Consider the following 23114-nt stretch of genomic DNA (forward strand, 5'->3'; position numbering starts at 1 on the left):
AAGTTAAATTTGTTTAGGGTAATCATTTGGGTTTGTTTCTGCTTTTCTCCACAATCTCAATGATGAAAAGTGTCAATTTTGGGCACAGGCTTCAAAGCAAATGGCCGGCCAGTATCCTTTGTTTAACACGCATATTAGTCTCATTATTTTTGTCCTTCTTGTGGTCCGTCAAAAGATCGGCGTCATTCACAAAAAAGACCCTCTTGTGATTCACAGTTTTTTAATATTGATAAAATATATGGATAACTTTATTTGTTTTTCCTTTTCTTGTGACACTTAGCAGGAATTGAGCTCCCAAACCTTAAACATTCTCTATATCCATCTTCCCTTGCTCTGATGGAACTTAAGTTAGCGTTAAGTTGTTAATATATACTCCTCCTTTATAAGATAGAGAAAGAAAGAAAAAATTTTGTCCCATTTGTAGAGTATATAGAAAAATTTTAATACACAATTTTACTTGTTATTTATTATTATATTGATTTTATTTCAATGGGTATAATGTACGTTAAATAAAGATAAAATTAAGGGAAAATTAATCTTTTGGTCCCTGTAATTTTTACTCATTTGTAACTCAGTCTCTATACTTTGATTTGATGTAACTCAGTCCCTCTAGTTTTGACTCGGTTGTAACTCAGTCCTTAAAGTTTGACTCAATGTACCTCGATCCCTATAGTTTTGTCTATTTTATAATTTAGTCCTTGTGTTTTTTAAAAGTAAAATTATATATCTAATAAAAGGAGGGACTAAATTATAAAATAGACAAAACTATAGAGACTGAGTTACAGCGAGTCAAACTTCAAGGACTGAGTTACAGCGAGTCAAACTTCAAGGATTGAGTTACAACCGAGTCAAAACTAGAGGGACTGAGTTACACCAAGTCAAAGTATAGGGATTGAGTTACAAATGAGTGAAAACGATAGGGACCAAAAGATTAATTTTCCCTAAAATTAAAAAATTATTAAATTTTAAATGAAAGTCAATAAAATTTAAAATTTTTCTTAGTCTATATGGAACATATTAGAAGTAACTTATAAATAAAAATAAAAAAATAGTGTTTAAGACAGATATGATCCCATTTATAAGATATATTAATTTTTTTTATTTTTATCCTCATTACTCCATTAATTATCTCATATCTTTCCTTCTACTAATTCCTTATCTTTCATTCACTCCATTTCTATAAATAAGGTTTTTTTAAAAAAAAATAAAATACATTTTTTATACATTTGTTCTCTTTAATTAATTTTAACCAATTTTTTCATCCACATAATCCAATTATTTGTATTATATATATAGGATCATAGGGTATATACTATCTCCAACATTTAATATAAAACTTAGTTGATTAGTTTGGGGAGATTAAGAAAATTAGTTAAATCAGTTGTTTGTAATAAATAAGTATTATATTTCTTAGAATACCCTTGCTAATTATGTATATTAGTTAAAATTACTATTTAACGAACTTTAAACATGCACAATTACTACAAGAAGTACTTTGAAAAAAATGGATGAATATCAAAGATAAAATAGATTGGAATCTTATATCATTTAAACAAGGGTTAAGGTGCGTCCAGCACCCTAAACTATTTTTCCAAGTACGTCCAATGTCCTAAAGTAATTTTCGGTGTATCCAGCATCCCAAACTAATTAAAACGGTGCATCCATATCTTAGGCTAACAGAAAAGTTAAGTTTGACTGTTACCTTGCTGACTCAGCCGAACGTTGACCGAAAAATCCTACATGACAGACACGTAGGTGTCTGATGTGTATTATTTTGACGAGTTAATGTGCACCCAGCACCCCGAACTATTTTTCCAAGTGCGCCCAGTGTCCTAAAATAATTTTTGATACATCCAATGTCCCAACCTAATTAAAACGGTGCGTCTATATCCCGAGCTAACAGAAAAGTCTTATTTGACTGTTATCTTGCTGATTGAGCTGAAGACTGACCGAAAAATCCTACATGGCGGACACGCAAACATATGATGTGTATTATTTTGACTAAAGCTCCCGAGACGAGTCCAGCGATGGCGGGTGTTTTCTCAGAAGGCGACGGCGATATCGACGAAGTAACCAAGGAGAGGTTTACTGCGTTCTCCGAAGAGGAAAGCAAATGCGAGTAGGATGAGGAGTTGACAAAAACGGAGATGGAAGTGCATTGTGACGACAGTTGTGGTTTCAAATCGAAGTGGTGGAAGAAATGGGATAAAATTTTAAAGACGAGGATGGGATTGAAGAGGTGGTATATGTACCAAGATTTAAGAGGGTGGATCGATGGTCTTTCTTTTTTTTAAGTTTAAAAACTGACAGAAAATAAATATTAGAAGAGGAGGAAATAAATTGAATTTTCAGTCAAACTAATACACATCAGACGCCTCCGTGTCCGCCATGTAAGATTTTTCGGTCAACCTTCAACTGAGTCAGTAAAGTAATGGTCAAACAAGACTTTTCTGTTAGTCTGGAATGTGGACGCACTGTTTTAATTAGTTTAGGACACTTGATACACTAAAAATTACTTTAGGACACTGGGCACACCTGAAAAAATAGTTCGGAGTGCTAGGCACACCTTAACCCATTAAAATAATACACATCAGACGCTTATGTGTCCGTCACGTAGGATTTTTCAGTCAACTTTTGGCCGAGTCAACAAGGTAACGGTCAAACTTAACTTTTCTGTTAGCCCGAGATATAGATGCACCGTTTTAATTAGTTTGGGACATTGAATGCACCGAAAATTACATTAGGACACTGGGTGCGCCTGAGAAAATAGTTTGGGGTGCTAGGCGCACCTTAACCCTTTAAACAATGAAAAACAATTAACATAAACATACTGAAATGCAAAAATAAAACAATTCAATGCACCATTCTTTGGGGGAGGGGGTAAAATCTCACTATATTGAAATGGGCTCTTGAATGGGCTGAAAGGAATAATTGGACTGAATAAACATTAATTTCACCTAAACTTTTTTTACCAAAAAAAAAAACCTCGACAAAATAATAAATAATAACTATAGATGACTTCTTATTTCAAAAGAAAGCATATATATCAAAAATAAGATGATCATTTTACAAAAAATTGAAAAGGACTGTATTTATGCAAAACAGTAATTCATAACAAAGTAGATTTTTTTTAGAGAAAATGTGCTTTACAGTGCAGGTAATTGCAGTTACATGTCACCATGCAGGCAATAAAAAGTATTATGGGTCCGTTTGGATTAATGATAGAAAAAGTAATTTATTTTCAATCTGACTTTTAGAAAAGTGATATTAGATAAAAGTTAGATTATGTAATATAAAATTAGAAATAATAGTAATGTGAAAATTTTTGAACCAAATAATATTATATAATTAATTGGATGATATATTCTACATGATTTATGTAAATATAAAATGAAAAATAATATTAAAATTAAAAATATTATAAAAATTGTTAAACATTATTTTCACTTAAGAGAATATTAATAATAAATAACTAAGAACTGATTGATAAGCACAAGAACAATTTAAACATAAGGGCAAAAATGTCTTTTAATTCTAAAAAACTGCTTTTGAAAAATCATATATAAGTTTTAGATGTTTTTACAACTGTGTTTAAAAAAGCAACTTTTAACCAATAAATCAGAAGTGTGACACACTACTCCCGAAGTTACAAAATGACATATCACATCTATAAACTACTTTTTCCTCCCTCAAACAACACCTTACCAAACGGGCACTATATTCTTCTAAGGTGAACTTTGTTATTGCAAGTAAAATATATCCAGATTAAATTATCCATTCTTTATATTCATTCTTTGCATTTGGCCCCCTTTGTGTTATCCGTGCCACTCACACCCACCAAAACCAACATTTTTTACCCGCCATTTAAAATGGCTTATAAATTGTTTTTGTTAGTCGCGATTTAAGAAATATAAGATAAATATGTAAAAAAAAAAATTTACTTCAGTTTATATAAAATATACTTATAAGTAATTCTAGTTGTGATCTCAAGTAGAGCCTTAATCTTAAAGATACATTTTTAATATGTTATATTTTATTATTAATATTTCTTTCTTAGAAATGCATTTTTAATATATTATATTTTATTATTAATATTTCTTTCGTTGTCCAATAAAATAAAATGTCTGGTATTTACATTTTTCAACTCAATAGCCGACAATATTTTGGTGGACTCAACAAGAGATAAGACTGGAGAACTTGTAATTGTAGTTTGTCTTACATGCTTGTTCATAGTCAAAATGATTAGACCTTATTATTAGAAGATTGCTGAATTGAACACAATATTCCTTCGCCTTTCCATTAATTTTTGAAATTTTGTTGGTCTTTAGTACGCATAAGGATTATGTGTCATTCCCGTGCTTAATTATTGTAATCACATTCTCTAACAATAGGATTGCGGTAAGGTCTCCAAAAAAAATATAAAATAAATGTTAAAAATTGTTATTCTCTACTTTAAAATTTATTATTAAGAATTGTTTACGTTATTATTAAAATCTTTTAGTAATTTTTTTGATTTAATTGTAATTCCTTTTTTTTAATCAAGGTTTTCATTTTGATTTAAAAAATGCTATGCCACCACTCACATAATTACTTTTCTAAAGGAAAATCTATCTACAAAAGCCCAGACAAGTTGTGTCCGAAACTACTCCTCAGCGGAGCTCTCATGTGCCCATTTTTATCCTGAGCACAGGGGCTTTTTTATCCCCAAAAATATATGGAGAAAGGAAAAAAAACTAACATCAACATTAATAATTAATATAAAATACTTACTAAATACTATTAACTAATATATAAATACTAAAAAAATTAATTAAGTTAATTATTTATAATAAATAGATGTTGTAATTTTTAAAATATCTTTATTAATTATGAGTATTGACTATAATTAACATTTGATGAAAATTTTAACTTATATAATTATTATAAAAACTAATTTTAAAAAATAATAAATATGAAAGGTAAAATAAATTAAAATATCATATTTAAAATTAAATTAAAAATCACATTAGTTTTTATAATATTAAAATAAATAGTGTGAGAAGTAAATCGTATCTGCCGAGGCCTGAGTATGCAATGTTTGCATTAATATAGCGACACGTGTCAGTATCCAGCACCGAACTTGTGTGTGGGAAAAGATTTCACAGTGTCAGACACATCACCACACCAATCAAAGCTGATCAAATAATGATGGGGTGCCAAAGCAGCAGGTCCTCTCCTACTCTATGGGTCTGTTCCCACTGTAATTTCATTATCGCCACTGTCTTCTCAAGCTCAAGCTTCAACCCACTTCCTCCTTCCTCCGATCCCCTTGCCAGTGAAGTGAGAGGTTAAAACTCATGGACTTCGATTTCAGGGCCTCTGCAATCTACGCTGCCCAACATCTCTCTGCCGTCCAAGCTGCTTGCCTTCACTCTGGTACCTTTTTTCCCCAAAAAAAAAAAAATCACTTCTCATGCGTATGAGCTGTTTCGAAAGATACCCTCTTAATTAGATTAGATATTTAGCTTGCTTTAAGCACTTCTGCTTTGTTTTCCAGTTCCCCGCCCCCCACCTTTCAGTTTGAGCGTTCTTTTGGCATTCTTTCTTCCTTTGCCTTTTGATGTCTCTGTTAGCATGCGCAAATCTAACTGACTTTTCAACTTGTATTTTGAAATGGGTTCTCAATAATTTGTTTTGATGGGTTAAAAAATGAGGGCAAGCATTAACTTTGCACCCAAATGATTAGTTTTAGTTGTGTGAGAATTTTTTTTCCAAGTGAAAATTACCCATCCGGGCTTCCTTGGGTACAAATGAATTGGTTTAAGTGTGTCGCGCAAGAAACCTTAGTCGGTGTGATAAACTTTATTATAGGTCTAATCCATCAATTTTCTTGTGTCTGCCTTATAGTCAATCAGCAGTTTAAGTAATACTTAGTGTTCTGAACTTCTGTTAATCTTGATTTGAATAGACTAAATACCGAGCAATACACTGATATTTAGTGTTCCGAAGGCACTAAGCACCAGTGAGTATGTTGGGTGTTGGTGTGTTGCTTATAGTTATACCTATTCCTTTTAATTTTTGAGATGCTTTTCGTCATTGCATTTGGATTAAGCGGTTGTTTTGCTCGTTATAAATTGCATATTAACACTGAGATATGCCAAACCACAGATAATTATATGGCATTTTATGACTCGGATGGAGAGGATGATGCCCGATCATATTTTCCTTGCCCTTTCTGTTGTTTGGAAATTGAAGTTCCAGTTCTCTGTAGCCATTTGCAAGAGGAGCATTGCTTTGACCTAAAAAGTGCTGTACGTGGTCTCTTTTCTTTAGACTGTATCTCAAAGTTTGATTCCCCCCCCCCCCCAAGAAGTTGGCTGTTAAAACATTTAATGATTTTACGTATAACAGTTCCATGCTTAAATGCAACTTTTATCAATAACAGAAACTGTTTACCTGGTTGCTATCAGCAATGTCGTGATTTGGTTAAGAAGATAATAACGAAGCAATCCAGCAGTTATAGTATGTTAAGGAAAAACAGCATGGGACATTTATAAATGTGGCTTACAGATAATTAATTTTAATTTTATGATTGACAATATAATTGACTACTATAAGATTTTCCCATGCCAGGTTTGTCCTCTGTGTGCAGCAAATTTAGGGAAGGATGCGATCAGACATTTCATGGTAGAACATTCAAGCTCTCTGAAGGTATCTGTTGTCTGATTAATTAAATGCCTTGTTGTGAATGTAAGCTAGCTTATTTTAGGATTTCGGAGCATATGTTTTCCTTGCCTGATCCAGTGGAATATAATGACATCTTGTTATAGAGAAGGTGGAAATCTGAGAAATCCAGCATCTGGTCTGGTAATTCAGCTATGCTTCAAAAGAAACTGGCTGCAAATACCAGGGGAAACAAACATGAATCAACACCTGATCCACTTTTGTCACCATTTATCTGCAACGTAGCTGTTCCAATCCCTAACAGCATCCATCAAGACAAGTGTTCCAACAACAGTGCCTTGGTCATTTCTGCTGTAAAAAGGTTTGTTTCCTTTTTAATATAGACTTTGTAATTAAAGTACTTTAGTATGTTGAGGGAAAACACAAGCAACTTCAATTTATAGTCCACCACATGCACACACACAAATGTGCACTTACACAAAGCATGTGCTTATAAGAGTTTTAGCATTTGCTGCCTTTGCTTAAGTGCTGTTGTAGGAAATATTAGCAAGCTCTGAATATTTATCTACCTGGAGGCAAGGTTTTCTTCCTGAGTAAATCACAATATGTTGTATCCCAAGTTGTTATTAGAATACAAAGTATATGAACTACAATTGCCTAGGCTGAAAAGTTACAGTTGGGGAAGGCTGAGAAGTTACGGATAGTGCATGTGAGCAGCCCAGTTTCATGGCCTGTATTCATTGTAAAGCTGAGATGCAGATTGTTTTTCTCTGACATCTGCCTCTACTTAATATTCACCAATTATACTAGAAATTACATATATATTAGCACAATAAGTTTAGCTAGAGGTTAGGTGTCATTTGGTTAGTAGTCTTGTGATATTTTGTTGCTTTTCTTTTGTGTCTCGTATTTTCCTTTGTGCTGTGATGTCCTTTAAAGCCACAGCTAGGCAGGTGCAGTTGTGGTGGAACATATTTGCTTCATTATAGTTTCTGGGAAATATTTATATCAAGTTTCTTATATCCAACATGTCAAACTCTCCAATTACACATGGCCATGTGTCATTGAAAATATTTTTTTTTTTGAGTTTATAGTTTAATGATGATATTTTGAAAATAGGATTCATGGCCATGTGTCCTTGGAGAATTTGACATAATGAATATAAGGAATTTGATTTAAGTATGGTCCTTATTATATTTAGTAAACATGTGCTCATGTAGCATAGCTTAGGCTTGCAATTGCACAAGTGTTTATGAATTTGTGAGTTTGATGTGATTGGCCTTTTTAATTTTTGCATTTACTCATCTTGTCCAAAAAGGTTTTCAAATACAATTTACTTAAAAATGGATGAACCACCCTCATTTTGCAGTTTCATCGTTTTTTGTAGTTTTCTCTGACAACTTGTTCTGGATGTTAAAATTTGCATTTACCCAGTAATTTGGCATATGATGGAGGCGTTTTAGGAGAAAGAGTTAATTGTAGGTCAAATGTTTATGTCGTTAATCCTGGTTTTGAACTGGAGAATAGTGACAACAGTTATGGAAAGCCTCACTTTCCAGGCTTGAGTAACGATCAGCATGTCACTGGGTTAACAAACTGTGATCCTGTCCAGCCTGCCGAAGAGTACTCCTACTAACTGGGATTCAATCCTTCTGGTTGTTTATGCTACAAAATGTTATGCATATTGCTGAATTCTATTAAAACTGTTTTGAAGTTCAGTTTTCAATTCGTCTTTAATTGCTTGTATGCATTGCAAATTGGTGATATAGATGGTCTTTCTCTGTCATCTGCCTCTAAATTTATATTCACCAGTTATACCAGCAATTTTATTTGTAGTTTAATGAAATAAAGATTAGCTGGAGGTTTGGCGTTATTTGGTCAGTAATTTTAGGATATTTTGTTGGTTTTTGAATATTAAGACTTTCTTTGCGTCTTGTATTATCCTTTGTGCTATGAAATTTGTGAGTTTGATTTGGTTAGCTTTCTTTATTTGGTTGACTTCTAAAACTGTTCTGAAGCTCAGTTATCAAGTCATCTTTATATATCATGTATTATGTAGAATTAAACTTCCGACACTATCCGGTTGAAAGATGGATAGGGGGAATTACTGTAGTTGGTCAAGATAACAGTTAGAGCTATAATAATTCAGCTGAGCCTTAGCATGCGTAAGATTTTTAATCTAAAACTAACCTAACATTCATGAACAACTCTGTCCATTTACACCTTTAATCATGGTCGTGAGATGTTTTATGTTCAGATTTTAAGAAGTCGATCCCAATGCTAAAATGTTGATGTTTTGTGTCTGCAGTGATGGGAGAGAAGCAGGAGGTGTGGGTGATGGGGGAGATCATGAAGAGAGAAGGCAGAGGGCAGCATTTGTCCAAGAGTTGGTAGCATCAACCATATTCTAAGGAACACTGGAAGTGAGAGCTCAGATCCGCACGCAGACATGTCTAAGGATGGCCTTGACCCATCCTCATACAACAGGTGGGAGGTTCTTGTGTTGGGGCATGAGTTAGTGAAGGATCTCAGCTACCAGTCCAACTATTTTTATCATGATGATCCCAAAAGTGAAGGGGGTGCCTCCCTTCCATGTGTATTTGATATATTATGTATCAAGTCGCTCGCATTTAAATTAGCTTGTACTTGATATATCTACAACTGTCTTAAAGTAATAACACATCATATTTTAGTCAACCCACAATTCGACCCTAATTTAGTAATTTAAGTTGAAGCTTAATCGATGCCTAAGGGTAGGCAAAAATGAGCTGCACACTGCTTATTGTTTCCATAAAATTGTTTTGATTTAGAGAATCAAATGAAAAATGAAATTGTAAAATCACCTGTTTTGATATGGGTATAACATGCTGGACTTGGAGATAATCCACAATAAAAGAGAGTTTTTTTTTGGGGGGGGGGGGTGGGGACACAAGGCAAATAGATTACTAAACCCTACAAGAAAGGAAAAAGAAGTCCAGCACGCAAGATAGGGGACGAAAAGAAAAGGGAAAAGGTTGTGTACTTGCATTGATGAATAGGCGCATGGGAAGTGTTCTGCATTTTCCCTCATAAATCGTTACAGACAGAAGTGAATCTAAATCAAGCGTCAAGGAGTGGCCCATTCTGGGGTGGATAGAACTTCTCTTCACATGCTTCTGGCCATTATTATGGTTTTTGCTTTTTAATGATAGATTAATATGATCCTGATTCAATTTAACCTTTTGAATTGACTTACAAATTTAACTTAAATGCCAATTATGGATGAAAATCAATAAAGAGCAATACCAAAAGCAAATTTGGAGAATCTATGAAAAAATTATGTTATGATGATTAAAATCCATATATCAAATATATTAGGAGATTAAATATATCAATATATGTTAAGTAAAGCCTATAATAAATCACATTTGTTCATGAACTATAACCATTAAACAATAATATTTCTTAATAATTCATGTGCAAATTTGGCCCAAAAAAAAAAATTCATGTGCAAAAAGAACTCAATTAGTCACTTCAATTGCTCAACATTTTGGTAGAGGACCTTCATGGGAGCAAAACAATCGTAAATGATTTTATGTACATCTACACTTCCTATAATTTAATGACTTGAATCAAATCCTAGGGTGAGATTTTGATCATATAAAGAAATGAAGAAATTACATTTTTAGGCAAATTCTCATCTCTACCTAGTGCTACTCGGGTTAACATAATTGTATCGGAATCTTTAAAGTTCAAACTGAATACAATGCACCAGATATACCCTCAATTAAATATTTCTAAGTTTTAATACTATCATATCATTTTCTAAGATCATATCGAAACACTCATGCAACCACAATTAGCATAGGAGATATCTTTTCAAGAAGCACGGATGATGGATCCAATAAATATTGATGTTAAATAGCCGTTCATGTCGAGAAAAATGCAAAAATATATTAACTGTAACTTTTTACACAAGGAAAGGGTCAAAAAGCAATGTTAGCCCCAAAAACAAACATCAAAATAAGGGGGGAAAACATCAACTCTAACTATGCATTTTCATTGTTAGGTGCCTCCAATTTGCATATATTTAAGACCTTATGTCGAATTTATAAAGGAAGTTACTCCTAAGATACCTAATTCATGCTCACTTTTTAGCTCATTTAACTCCTTCCACTGTTTTATTGTTTGTTTCTTTTAAAGTACAGACTTTGTAGTTGAGGTACATCAATATTTGTAGTTGAGGTACATCAATATATTGAAAGCAAACACGAGAAGCTTCAATTATAGCCCACCACACCCGCAAACACAAATATGCACTCATACACATGTCATGCGCTCATAAATGAAGTGTTTATTTGAGCCTTTGTTGATTCTTGTTGTGGGAAATATATAGTTCTAATGATTAATATACATGCAGGGAAACTCTTTTTTTTTTTTTCTTTCCAAGGCAAAATCATAATTTTTATGTCCCAGGTTTGTTACAGTTTAGTTATAATGGAAATGAAAAGTTATGCATAATGCATGTGAACAGCCAGACATAGCAATGCTCACTTTCATGGCTTTGTATTCATTGCGAATTTGTGATACATACAATTTTTCTCCAACATCTGCTTCTAACTTTACATGCGCCAATTATGAGTCATTATGTACATAGTTTAACAAAAATATTAGCCAGCAGTTGGGTGTCATTAGGTTACTAATCTGACAATATTTTGTCGCGTTAAGATAGCTTTTAAAACCACGATAAGTTAGATGCCATTATGATGTATGTTTGCCTGATCTTAGTTTATTTAGAAGCCATGTACGCATGTACTCTATTTTTCATTTATAGGACAAAATTACTTAAGTTTTATATACCAATTAATCCAAGTAATTCATATCTTAAACCTACTTTCATTTTTTCAATTCTACTCTTATTCAACCTATAAGAAAATAAGATTACAACAACTAACTTGGTATTTAACACTGGCAAACCAAAAAAAAAAATGGTATTTACCACAAAATACAAACTGCTATAAATATATGAATACATATTTACAATCTATAATAAACCATATTATTCATAATCAATAACTAATATAACTCATTTCTCAAATTGTATGCAACTCAAAAAATATGTATCGGTTCACAAGAACAATGTGCAACTTAGGGTTGCCTTCCATGAAAAATGCAAATCATAACACTCCATAGTGTCATACCAATAACATGACATGCAGGAACAAATAATTCACATGAACGAAAGCCCTGAACATTCTGACAGGAGGACCTCCATGTGGGCAAAACAACCGTAAATGATCTTTATATACATGTATATGATAATCTAATGACTTGAATCAAACTATGGAATGAAATTTTGATGGTTAAATCTGTATGATGCAGACCTGGCTTTTCAGGTGAATTCTCACCTCTACAGTGCCCCTTTGATTTAATACAGTAGTTGCATTGGATCCTTCAAACTGAACACAATGCATTAAACGTTCCCTCAACAAAATATTTCCAACTTATGATACTGTTGCATTGTCTTCTAGCATCACACCAAGAACATTCATGCAATCACAATTAGCACAAGGCATGCCCTCTCAAGTAAGCATGAATGAAGAAGCCAAAACACTACGTCAAGTGGTTATTCACTCCCAGGAAGATGCAAAAATATTTGAGCTCCAGCTTTCTTGATGAGGAAGAGGTCCAAACAATAGCCAATAAACGAGCATAAACAGTGAGGATAGGGCCCCAACTCTTACCGTACAATTCCATTGTTGTATTCCTGATGGCATGTATTTAAGACCTTACGTTGAGTTTCTATAGGAAGTTCATTCAAAAAATCCAAGACATCTAATTCATGCTTCCTCTTTAGTTCATCAAATTCTTGTCGTTGCTTTAGCAATAATTGTTCAAATTTTGCAGCAATTATGTTGACATTTTCTAATTCATCATCTTTCAATTCTATCGGTTTTTCTACCAAAGGAGACTCTCCATCGGTTAACTGTAAATCCCCAGATGCAATGCTTCTCTTACTGGAATGGGAATCAGTAGTCCCACTAGATTTCTTTTCTACACTATTATCACCATCACAACTGCAGTTGCCATCCTGCTGCTCGGTTGAAGTCCCTGCATATGCAGTTGAGGTTCCTGCAGTGTTTGAATCCGCTTGGCTAGACAATTTTGAAGCACCAGGCCCCAGTGGAGAGTTTCTACCTGTCTTAGGTGAGTCAGACCAGTAGTTACGACCTGAACGTAATCGTTCAAATGAAAGACCACCAGTAGAAGCTATAGAATTATTTCCATGTGGAGAAGCCTCATCCTTAGTTTCAGAGGCATGGCCACCTGGAACTGCTAATTCCTGACCAGTGCTATCAGCAGTAGGAGTTTCATTAGGATTCCAGTCTGGAATGAGATAGCGAATTTCCGTGTCAATCATCTCAGCAATATTTGTAACATCTTGATCCGTGAGTTCCAACTCCTCAACCATTTCACTAGCAACGGCAATCGCAGTGTCTGCTTCAACATCAAAAGGGAAGTGGATGTTGCGAATATGACCTAAACCCATGAACAAATTTGAGTTCAGATCTAGTTAGTGAATAGACACTCTTTTTAATATTAGAAGAGGGAAGGAGATAACCTGAGGAGTCAGCTATTCTCAGCTTTAAAAATATAGTATTGACATCTCTTCTTTGACCTTCTACTCTGAATTCCCTACCTATCTCAGCAGAAGTTTCTTCGAGATGTTTACCAATAACATGTTGATCACTATGTCCTGTATTTGGTGCATTAGAAGATCAAAAGATATGACACATTAGAGAAACTAGAGAAAACAGGTACTTACCTAAATCATGGGCTCTGGACTTTAAAGAACGACCTACACTGTCACTTTCATCATCTGGAAGAAGAAAGGAATCCATTAAGAGTTCCTTTGCAGGCAACCGCTCCGAAACATTTGCAATACACTTTTCTATAAATGCTTTAACTTGAGGGTCTTTCACTTTTGCCAATGATGCCGGCTTGATTCCCTAAAAATAATTGTCATGATTCTAACCAATCAAAACTTTAGAAGTAACATTTTCTGAATAGATTCTCACTGTAGTAATATAATATTTAGCACATTACACCAGTAATAAGGTCCCTATATTTTTTTCCCCCTAAAAATGCACAATTATATTCAAATGTTTCCCAACATTTTAATTTTTGTGACATTCCTTAAACTTACAACGGGCTTTTCGGTAACTACCATAACCCAAAAAAAAAAAAAGAGTAATCCGACCACTTGTAGAGTCTAGTTATTAAACTCCACATCATATTTCAGGGAATTTCAAGCACAAATTAATTTTCCCCTCCTTTTCTACAGCATCCATTAAGGACTGAAATATGAACTGAAGCTTTTATTTTTTATTTTTTAGAAGTTTTTATAGCTTAGACCATGGAAGTTGTGAAACTCCACGTGACAACAAATCAACAAAAAAGGATCTGCAAATCTAGCAAATGAATTGTATACTGATTTGGTAAAAAGATCAAAATCATGAAAAGAATACAGTTTTGTTTCTTAACAAGAGTTGTCCTCTAACTCAAATACTCTTATGATTTAAGTAGAAACACTACATGTATCCAAATGATTTAGCATACATCACACATATTCTTTGAAGATCAACATATGTTAAGCACTTACAGATATCACTTTCTTATATATTTGAGCAGCATTAGCACATTCAACATATGGATACTCGACAGTCACCAACTCCAGCAAACACATGCCAAAAGCATAGATGTCAACAAGTTCATTGTATTCCTCTTCATAAAGTTCAGGAGCCATAAACTCCGGAGTACCTAATTGCAATTAAAAACAATCTTATTCTTAACATGGTTCCAGCAGTTAGTCCAATCCAGAAACAGACACAGATGGGATGATTTCACCCAAAAAAAAAAAAAACAGGTTACCTATAACACTGTGAGCTGAATTGGCTTGTTGAAGTATGGCAGCCAATCCCAAGTCACCAATTTTAACCTCACCATGATTTCCATTGACAAAAATATTGTCACACTTTAAATCTCGATGAATAACTGGTGGATCATGACTGTGAAGATAAGAAAGGCCCTCCAAAATCTGTCTAGACCATTTCTTCAACGCTCTCAAGTCAACATGCTTATGTTTCTGCCGATATCTAAATCAAAACAGTTAAACATAACACGATGGTCTATCTTGAAACAATAAAAACCACAACATATGAACCCAAAGCCACAGATAAACTCACTGGCGTAAGGTTCCAGAAGTGAAAATTTCAGTGATGAAATTGATGTTCTCATTCTTTGTATCAACCCATGAATTGTAAAACTTGATTATATTCTTGTGCTTCAACGTCTTCAGCAAATGCACTTCTGAATATAGGCGCTCCAAATCTTCATTGTTACGCAACAGATCTGCCACCTTAACCTGATTCCAAGCCACTTCAATTCCTTCCAACTCATCAAATGCTCTGTATCTATATTTTCACATAAAGTTAAGAACATTCAAATGGTCCACAAAGTGTTTAGTGTCACATGAATCGACGTTAGTCATTCAGCTGCTATCGTTCACTATGTGTTCTATTCAGCATAGAAAACTAAGAAAAAAGGATACACCTTCTTGAAAGCCCCCTGCCCCAAAACCTCCTTGTACTGTGAATACGAACCATCGAATGGAGAGTAAGGCAATAAGTAAAACACATCCGTTAGGTGACCATCCCAATCAACGAATTAGGCACATTACACTCAATCCAAGAAAATAAGTTACCAAATAAAGCAATAATTATATAAAAAAATATAAATTGGAAAACAATACAAAGTCGTCAGTTTTTCATTTACCACTGAAAGGAATCAGCAAACAGAGAATGATAAGTACAAACAATGAAACAAATTTTAAGTATCCATGCAGCCGAGTAATATAACAGGAGTTTTTTTTTGGGGGGGGGGCATTTGACGTCAAATTAGATTTAAAACAAAATTTACCGCAACCCATAATCAAAATCTGAATAAGTTTAATTGAATGAAGGAAAGTAGAATAAAAACCAACCCGACCATATCGACGTGTGGGGTCAATCTCTACGAACTCAGAATCAGCATCATCTTGTTCAGACGAATCCTGCGGCATTGCTGGAATCAAATTCTGAAAAACCCTAGAATTGAATGCCACGGTTCAATCAAAAAGGGAAGAAATATTAAAAAGAAGGGAGATGATGAAAGGGCGATAATATACAGGGGAAGTCAAAAGGCGACGCGTGTTAAGGATAAAGAATTGATAAAACAAATGGGTGGGGCTTCGTTGGGAAAAGCTTTTTTTTTTTTTTTTTTTGACCGGAGGTTGGGAAAAGCATTTACGTGATTATAAATTTGGCAAAAGCCAATCAACCGAACACATACACTCACCTCACTGTTCCAACTAATAACCCTACTTTTTATAAATCTCACTTTAATGCTTCCGGATTCCTTCGATTTCTTTTCAATTTCCGTTGAAAGCTCGTCGCTGCATTGGGGTCTACCTCAACCTGGAGCGGATAACGAAAAAACGCTCGCTTTTTTTGTCGTTTTGCCTCTATTTCACCCGTTTCTTCCTAGGTTTATCCCCAGTCCATCCTCCAGCCGCCAGTAGCCACCCATTTGAGATCAGAGTTTTATTCGGTTTGCTTTATTTTGAGTGTTTTATAAATTTGTTTCTCTGTAACACGGTTTTTTTATAACATTTTTTTTTAATTTAACGGCAAAGAAGACCAAAACCAAATTTGCTTTTTATTCGCATTTAATTAATTTTAAAAATTGATTGATTGATTTAACCGTTACATATGTTTAATTTTAGGTATGATCGGATCGGCTCTTTTTTCTTGGCAGACATATGATGGTTAACCTAAGTAACATAGTATTTAATCATGATTAGGCTGATAAGCAGCATCTACAAAATTATTATTAAGCTTCATTGTTTTTGGTTATTAATTTTTTTGGTAAAGAAACATTTATGGGAAACTTCAAAAAAATAAAAATAAAAATGTGGTGATTGATTTAGAGAGAAAAGGGAAAAACTGGGGGGAAATATCCATGAAAAATTTTATTGGTAAGAAAGATTCAAATTAAAATATCGGTATTTTACGTGTACAAAATTTACAAGATATCGATGTTTTTCTTGTGTATAAAGATTTATCAAGTTATTTTTATCAATAAAATATTCGCGGGATAATTTCTTTTAGAATTTTTCAAGAAAGAAAGAAAGAAAGGTGATTTGGAAGGTCGGAGGTATTGGCTTGGCGTGGAATATATGGAAGAAAACGAAGAGACAAACAAAAGGGCAAGGTGGAGTCAAAAACAAAGGCGGAGGAAGATTAGTGATTGAAAGGTAGATAGGCAAGGGCACCCGTTGGCTTTGGTTTGCTGATTCCAACGAGGGATCAGTCTAAAACCAGAGGGCCAAACCTGACAGTCATACTCATGAGAGGCGTTTGTATTGTTCCCCTTAATTCTCATCCTAACCCCAACACACTACCTTTGGCTTTTTCTCTTAGAGAATCTCATTTTAAAATTATTTATAAACACCTTTTATATAAATTGAAATAAAACTTTTTTCACGTACATATCTCGAATTTCACAAATTATAATTAAAAAATACTCCTCCGGTCTTTATTATAAGACCCCATTTGACTTTTTATTTGGTCCTAATTATAAGACCCCAATCCATTTTGTCTCTTATATTTATGCATTTTTTTCCAAGATAATCCTTCTAATAATGATAGTTTTAGCCAATATACTTAATTAGCAAAGATATTTTAGGAATGACAACACTTATTTATTATAAATAACCAATTTAACTTACTTCCTTAATCTCCTCAAATAAGTCAATTGGGTCTTATAATTAGGACCGGAGGAGTAGTTTATAATACCGAATTGATTATAAACCTTTGTTCGCCAAATGAAATTTTCAAAAGGCAGATGTTGATGTTTGGAAGTTTGACAAACCTTGGTTTTTTCAATGTCGTTGACTCTTTAGATTTAATTCTCTCAACTTAAGCAGAAATAGAATTGCATGTGCGTTGATTTTATGTTGGACATCATCTAATCACTTGCTTCCGCCAAAATGATGATGCACCCCGAAAATAATATATCTGACTTATAAATTGATATATAAGCTAATGTTATATAATAAGTATTTAGGAATATCATATTATATTTATTACAATTAACCAATTTATTTTGTCTTTTTAACTTATTTAAATTAATTCAATAACTCTCATGTTAAAAATTAGAAGGACTATAAATGCTTATAGAGGTATGTGTAGGATTATATTATATAAAAAAATAGCGTGATTTGGCCTAGCATTAAGATAAAAAGTACTCCTTCGATCCTTAATATAAGACTCAATTGTTGAGTTGGTTTTGGTCCTAAATATAAGACATATTCATCATATTTATTATTTTTCTCTAAACTACCCCTATGGATACTCCCTCAATCATAATCAAGTAGAAGAGGAAGAGAAGTATTAAGAAAGATGATTATGGTATTTTAGAAAAAACATGTAACATTTCTTATAATTAACTAACTTACCTAACTTCTTTAATCTAATCAAATTAGTTAAATAGGTCTTATATTAAGGACCGAAAGAGTAAATACAAAATGAGGTACATTTTGTAATTTTCTCTGTTCTTTCTTTTTTTTCCCCTCTCTTCAGATTTTTAAGACAAAATTTGCAGCAGTAGAAACCGAGCATATGCCTTCTTGACAGACCATCCAAGTATCGACCAGGAATGTTTCCTTTTAAGTTGGCCCAAAAAAAAAAAACCAACAACAAGAAGAAGAATGTTTCCTTAAACGAAGGAATATACCACGATTAAGAATTTATATTTTTAATTTGCTCAAAAAAAAAAGAATTTGTATTTTTAAGTTGAAATGAAAGAAATCCAAAATTAAGATAGTATTAGTATTGTAGTCACGTGTTTGGATAATATTTTATCATTAGGAGTATTTATACCGAGTTTAATTATATTATTAGAGTTTGGATGGATTAAGATATGTAGAGAATATTTATATAAGATTAAAATATCTATTAGGATTTATGCTGCCTCCAGTTTGTAGTTCAATTTAACTTACCAATAAACCTTATATTAAGAATAGAAGCAATATTTATGCTTGTAATTAAAGAAATCGTGTATGGTTGGCAAAAAAAATAAAAATAAAGAAATCGTGTGTGATTTGATTTGTGATTCAACAAGAAGACTGAAATTATTCATATTACGTTTTTTCACTCTCTATATCCCTTCTCTTTATTTCACTTTCCCATCCACATTTCGTAACATCGTATTTGGCATCACGTTCTATCATGTCATATTAAAGCAAAGAGAGGTCCTCAAATTGATAAGGACTAAGGTGGATTAGTATTTCTAAATATTTTTCGTGTATATCTAATATCTTAAAATATTTTATAATACATCTAATATTTTAAAGTATCTTTTTTGATATATTTAGCACATAAAAATATTATTTTAAGATACGTCTAGCATTGTAAAGTATTTTTTGGTGCACCCAAAATGTCAAAATATTTTTTTAGGTGTTATTTTTGGGTGCATTCAATACCAAGACAAAAAAAAAAATTCAAGGTGCTGGACACACATAAAATATATTTTAAGGTACTGAATGCATCACAAAACACTTCATAGTCTGGATGCACCTAAGAAAATATTTCGCGGTCCTAGATGTATTTTAACCCAATTGATAATTCTCCCTCAGCTGCTTTTTATAATAACTCCATAATTGAGTTACATCGCTCCTTTTTATAAGATTTGATTTATAGTCGTCTAAACATTTAACGTGCCTTTATCATTTTTGCTCCTAATTAATTTATATGTTATATTAATTAAAAGGTTTATCACATTCTCCTTCATACTTTCTCTCTCTTATTTGTTCCTTATAAATAAGGGCATACTTGAAAAAATTTAATTTCTTCCGTATTTATTACTTTTAACTAATTTTAATAATTTTCTAAAACAGCATAATTTAGTTATTAAACTCTTATAAAAAAGATACGAGGGAGTATTACCCTCTCAAGATATGTTCTTATAAATATTTCTCAAGCTATTAGGAAACTATAATGTTTGTTTGTGATCACAGTTAGATCTCTAAATGCAATGGGTGTAGAGTCCGAGAACTGGCAAGCCTTGTTCACTACCATCTGCTGGCTACTCTGGAGAAGAAGAAATGAGAGAATACACTCCAACACTAAGATGGAAGTAGGATCCATATACCCAAGAGCTTCAGCAATAATAAGCTGCATAAAAATGACTCCTAAGAAACTAACCAACATGCAAACGCATCCGAATGATTGCCCCGGAGGTGACCACACCCGTGTGAATACCAGACAGATGGTTCAGGTTGACGGAGCTTTTTCTTTCTTAACCCAAACAGCAGGATGCGGAGGAATCTTAAAAGACACAGAGGGTAAAATCGTGGAAGGATTCTACCACAGACTTGACAAAGGGGACGCCTTCACTGCTGAAGTATGGGCTTGCCTCTTGGGTCTCCGAAGAGCATGGGACCTGGGATTCAGAGACCTTATCCTTATGAGTGACTCCACAAATGCACTCCATGCGATTGAGACAGAGCCAACTGATACACACGAAGACTGGAACGTGATTATGGAGATAAAGGGTATGCTGCAACGATAATGGAAGGTGGAACTAAGGCGAATAAACCGAGTGGATAACGCTCAAGCGGACCGCCTCGCCAAGAAAGCCCTTACGAACAGCATCGGTCTACAAGTTGTCAGTGCCGAGAATCTAGCTGGGTGCATGAGTGACTAAAGTTTCTTTTCTTTTCTCTTTCCGATGTATCAAAAAAAAAAGATCTCTAAATGCAGTTACTCATGCAATTCAAGATAAAAATTTTTTCCCACATTTATATCATATTCTGTAAATCATGATTGAAAAGATGTTTTTGAAAAAATCTAATACAATTCCAAATAAACCCATAATTGATAGTGTAATTCATATAAACAGAGATTTTTTTTAACCGAAAATATAAACAGAGATTGATTACGTCTTTTTATTTCTTTCATATTTATCATCCCCTCCTTTTTAAGAGATCCCCGATTTATACATAATTGGTGTAACACCTCAATAATATATTAAATAACTCAAATAAATTATTTAACCTAAATTTAATTGGTAGAAACATACTATATATCTAAATAACAAATTTTTCAACTAAAATTTTAATTTAAAATTCTCAAAACAGTCATTGAGTAAATATAAACCGATTAAAATTTTTTAATAATGTATCTTTAAATTTCTACGGTCATATATTGTCAAAACTTTATATTTATTCTATACCAAAATGGTAAAATTTTCTAAACATTATAATGGTGCTAATAATATAAATCTCTAAATATATAAGAAATACTCATAAAAAAATTTGATAAAAAGAAATATATTTATGTACCTAAATGATCCTTAAATCTTTTCTTATCTTTTAGACAGCATGTACTCCTACTCCCTCTCGCTCTCTCTCTTTCTTTCCCATGCTCTCTTACTCTGACTAAATAACCTGAATGATACTCCCTCCGTTCCTTATTATAAGAGACATTTGATGCTTATAGCATGTTCCTAAATATAAGAGACACTTAAAAGTTGTCTCTACTTTTTTGTATTGATTTCCTATTTTACCCATATTTATTGTCTCCAACTCACACTCTCTCTCCTTCCCACTTCTCTTTCTTTTAAGAATTTACTATTGTTCTCTTTCATGCTGATAAATCCTGATTTTATATTGATTTTTGATATCTTATTTGGGATTTTTATCAATTAAATTGGGCTTAATTGCATTTATTAGGAATAAATTGGATTAATTGTGATTGGATGAAAATATTGCTAAAAGGGGGCAAAAATATCATATTTTTATGATTTAGTTTAACTGATTGATCTTTTTGAAAAAAATATCATATCACATTATCTTAGATTTTGTTATAGAAAATTTGAGAGATATTGCAAGGTTTGAATTTAGGGTTGCACCATCATGGCCTTCTGGAGGGAGAAAAGGACGGAACATAGCGGCAAGGCTTGAGAATATACACCTTCGTGTGTGTATATATAGATATGACCGCAGGGAGAGAAGAGGAGGCCACACCCATCCACAATTATCATCATCTCACACACCCATCCAATCTTCATTCACCCACCTTCAAACCCACGGATTTCATTCACGCACGCCACCTCCAATCTTCCATTCACGCGCACGACCCACAATCATCATCATCCTAATCCACCACCCCAACCCATATACGCACACCTGATCACCTTCCCTTGTCCTCATCGTCTTCAACGCGGAAAGAGGAGCTGGAGGCAGACACGCTGAGACAGAGAGAGACGGAGACAGAATTGAGATAGTGAATTGCAGAGCTTAAGCATCGTCGATCTCCACTCCTTCCTATCACCAATTACATATAATCATCCCCATCGATCACCTTCATTATCAGCGCCAACCTCCTCTGCATTCACCCATGGCTGCCGTGAGCATGAAATCTGTGGTTGCAAAATTTGAAACCATGCGTGGCTAATTTCATCGAGCTTCTTGGAAATGGAGTATTGGGTTTGAGCTTCAGAGTTAATTAGGGGAGTTTTTCTGTTTCAATTCTTTTAATTTAATTGAGTAATGGATTTTCTGAGTTAGAATTGATATTATTTAATTAAATTTTCTGAGATTATTAGTTGTAATTCTTAGTTTAGAATTGAATTTTTGTGATTGAGATTGGATTTTGCAATTTGAGATTTATATTTATATCCAGTTTGGAGTTCTATATGGTTATGCTATTCTTTCATAGTTTGGATGAATGTTATAATTGTATGGTACTTATTGAATATCTCAAGTTGAGTGTTCTTTACAAAGAGACCCGAATTGCATTAATCTAATCCTAATTGCACACTAATCGGTTTTCAAAGGTAATTTTAATTGGTAGTTGTAGCTAGAGTCTTAGGACATCTATTAATTGAAATTGCTTGACTTAATCAGTGATTAAGGTTTTGATTTTAAATTAGTGAACAAAATAACTCCCAAATCATTTTGAGCAAGGATAACCCAATTTCCATTTTCCAAGAAGCATTATCTCATATCTCCTTAAAATCCAAAATTTTCATTTGCTACTTTTCTTTTAATTAATTTTCTTTCAATTTCAATTTCAAATTATCTTTTCAATTTTTATATTAAAAAAATCCAAAAAAAAATATTTAGAATTGTTTTCAATTTATTTTACAAAGTAGTTTTTAAATTTAAAAAAACAAAAAAAAAAACCCTTTTTAATAGCAATTTTGATTTTTAGTTAATTTAGGACCTAGTTAATTTTTGGCTCCAATAAGAGAACGACTTTGGTTTGCATCACTTGCTGCATTCTAAATTTAATTTAATTTGACCCAAGGCGACATTGAGGATCACATGCTCTCTCTCCTTATTAATGAGGGCATTTTTGAAAAAAAAA

At 33.2% G+C, this 23114-nt stretch overlaps 3 protein-coding genes across 6 annotated transcripts; 2 read left to right on the forward strand and 1 right to left on the reverse strand.

The window, feature by feature from the left end:
- The first annotated feature begins 5227 nt into the window (after positions 1-5227).
- LOC114723150 (protein DEHYDRATION-INDUCED 19 homolog 5) lies at positions 5228-9391 on the forward strand. Of its 2 annotated transcripts, none has more exons than XM_028909299.1 (5): positions 5228-5415; positions 6130-6290; positions 6613-6690; positions 6810-7024; positions 8972-9391. In XM_028909299.1, the coding sequence occupies exons 1-5, from the start codon at positions 5337-5339 to the stop codon at positions 9072-9074; spliced, it is 636 nt and encodes a 211-aa protein (XP_028765132.1). In that variant the 5' UTR covers positions 5228-5336; the 3' UTR covers positions 9075-9391. The 2 variants fall into 2 exon arrangements, with proteins under 2 accessions (XP_028765132.1, XP_028765133.1); XM_028909300.1 differs by having other exon boundaries at positions 6148-6290.
- Positions 9392-11683: 2292 nt separating this feature from the next.
- Positions 11684-16222, reverse strand: LOC114723152 (probable serine/threonine-protein kinase WNK3). 3 transcript variants are annotated; one of them, XM_028909301.1, is made up of 9 exons: positions 15991-16222; positions 15686-15788; positions 15254-15291; positions 14889-15116; positions 14575-14798; positions 14306-14463; positions 13469-13652; positions 13265-13399; positions 11684-13182 (listed from the first exon to the last, which is right to left on the reverse strand). In XM_028909301.1, exons 2-9 carry the CDS (start codon positions 15761-15763, stop codon positions 12383-12385), a joined length of 1845 nt encoding a protein of 614 aa, XP_028765134.1. In that variant the 5' UTR covers positions 15764-15788; positions 15991-16222; the 3' UTR covers positions 11684-12382. The 3 variants fall into 3 exon arrangements, with proteins under 3 accessions (XP_028765134.1, XP_028765137.1, XP_028765136.1); XM_028909304.1 differs by having other exon boundaries at positions 15691-15754; positions 15991-16221; XM_028909303.1 differs by lacking the exon at positions 15991-16222 and having other exon boundaries at positions 15691-15917.
- A 3554-nt stretch (positions 16223-19776) lies between these two features.
- On the forward strand, positions 19777-20313 carry LOC114723126 (uncharacterized). Its single transcript, XM_028909283.1, has one exon. It carries the CDS (start codon positions 19777-19779, stop codon positions 20311-20313), a length of 537 nt encoding a protein of 178 aa, XP_028765116.1.
- The last annotated feature ends 2801 nt before the right edge of the window (positions 20314-23114 follow it).

This window comes from Neltuma alba, unplaced genomic scaffold (assembly GCF_004799145.2).
Source record: "Neltuma alba isolate B1F8T4 unplaced genomic scaffold, ASM479914v2 tig00012124_pilon, whole genome shotgun sequence".
NCBI lineage: Eukaryota > Viridiplantae > Streptophyta > Magnoliopsida > Fabales > Fabaceae > Neltuma > Neltuma alba.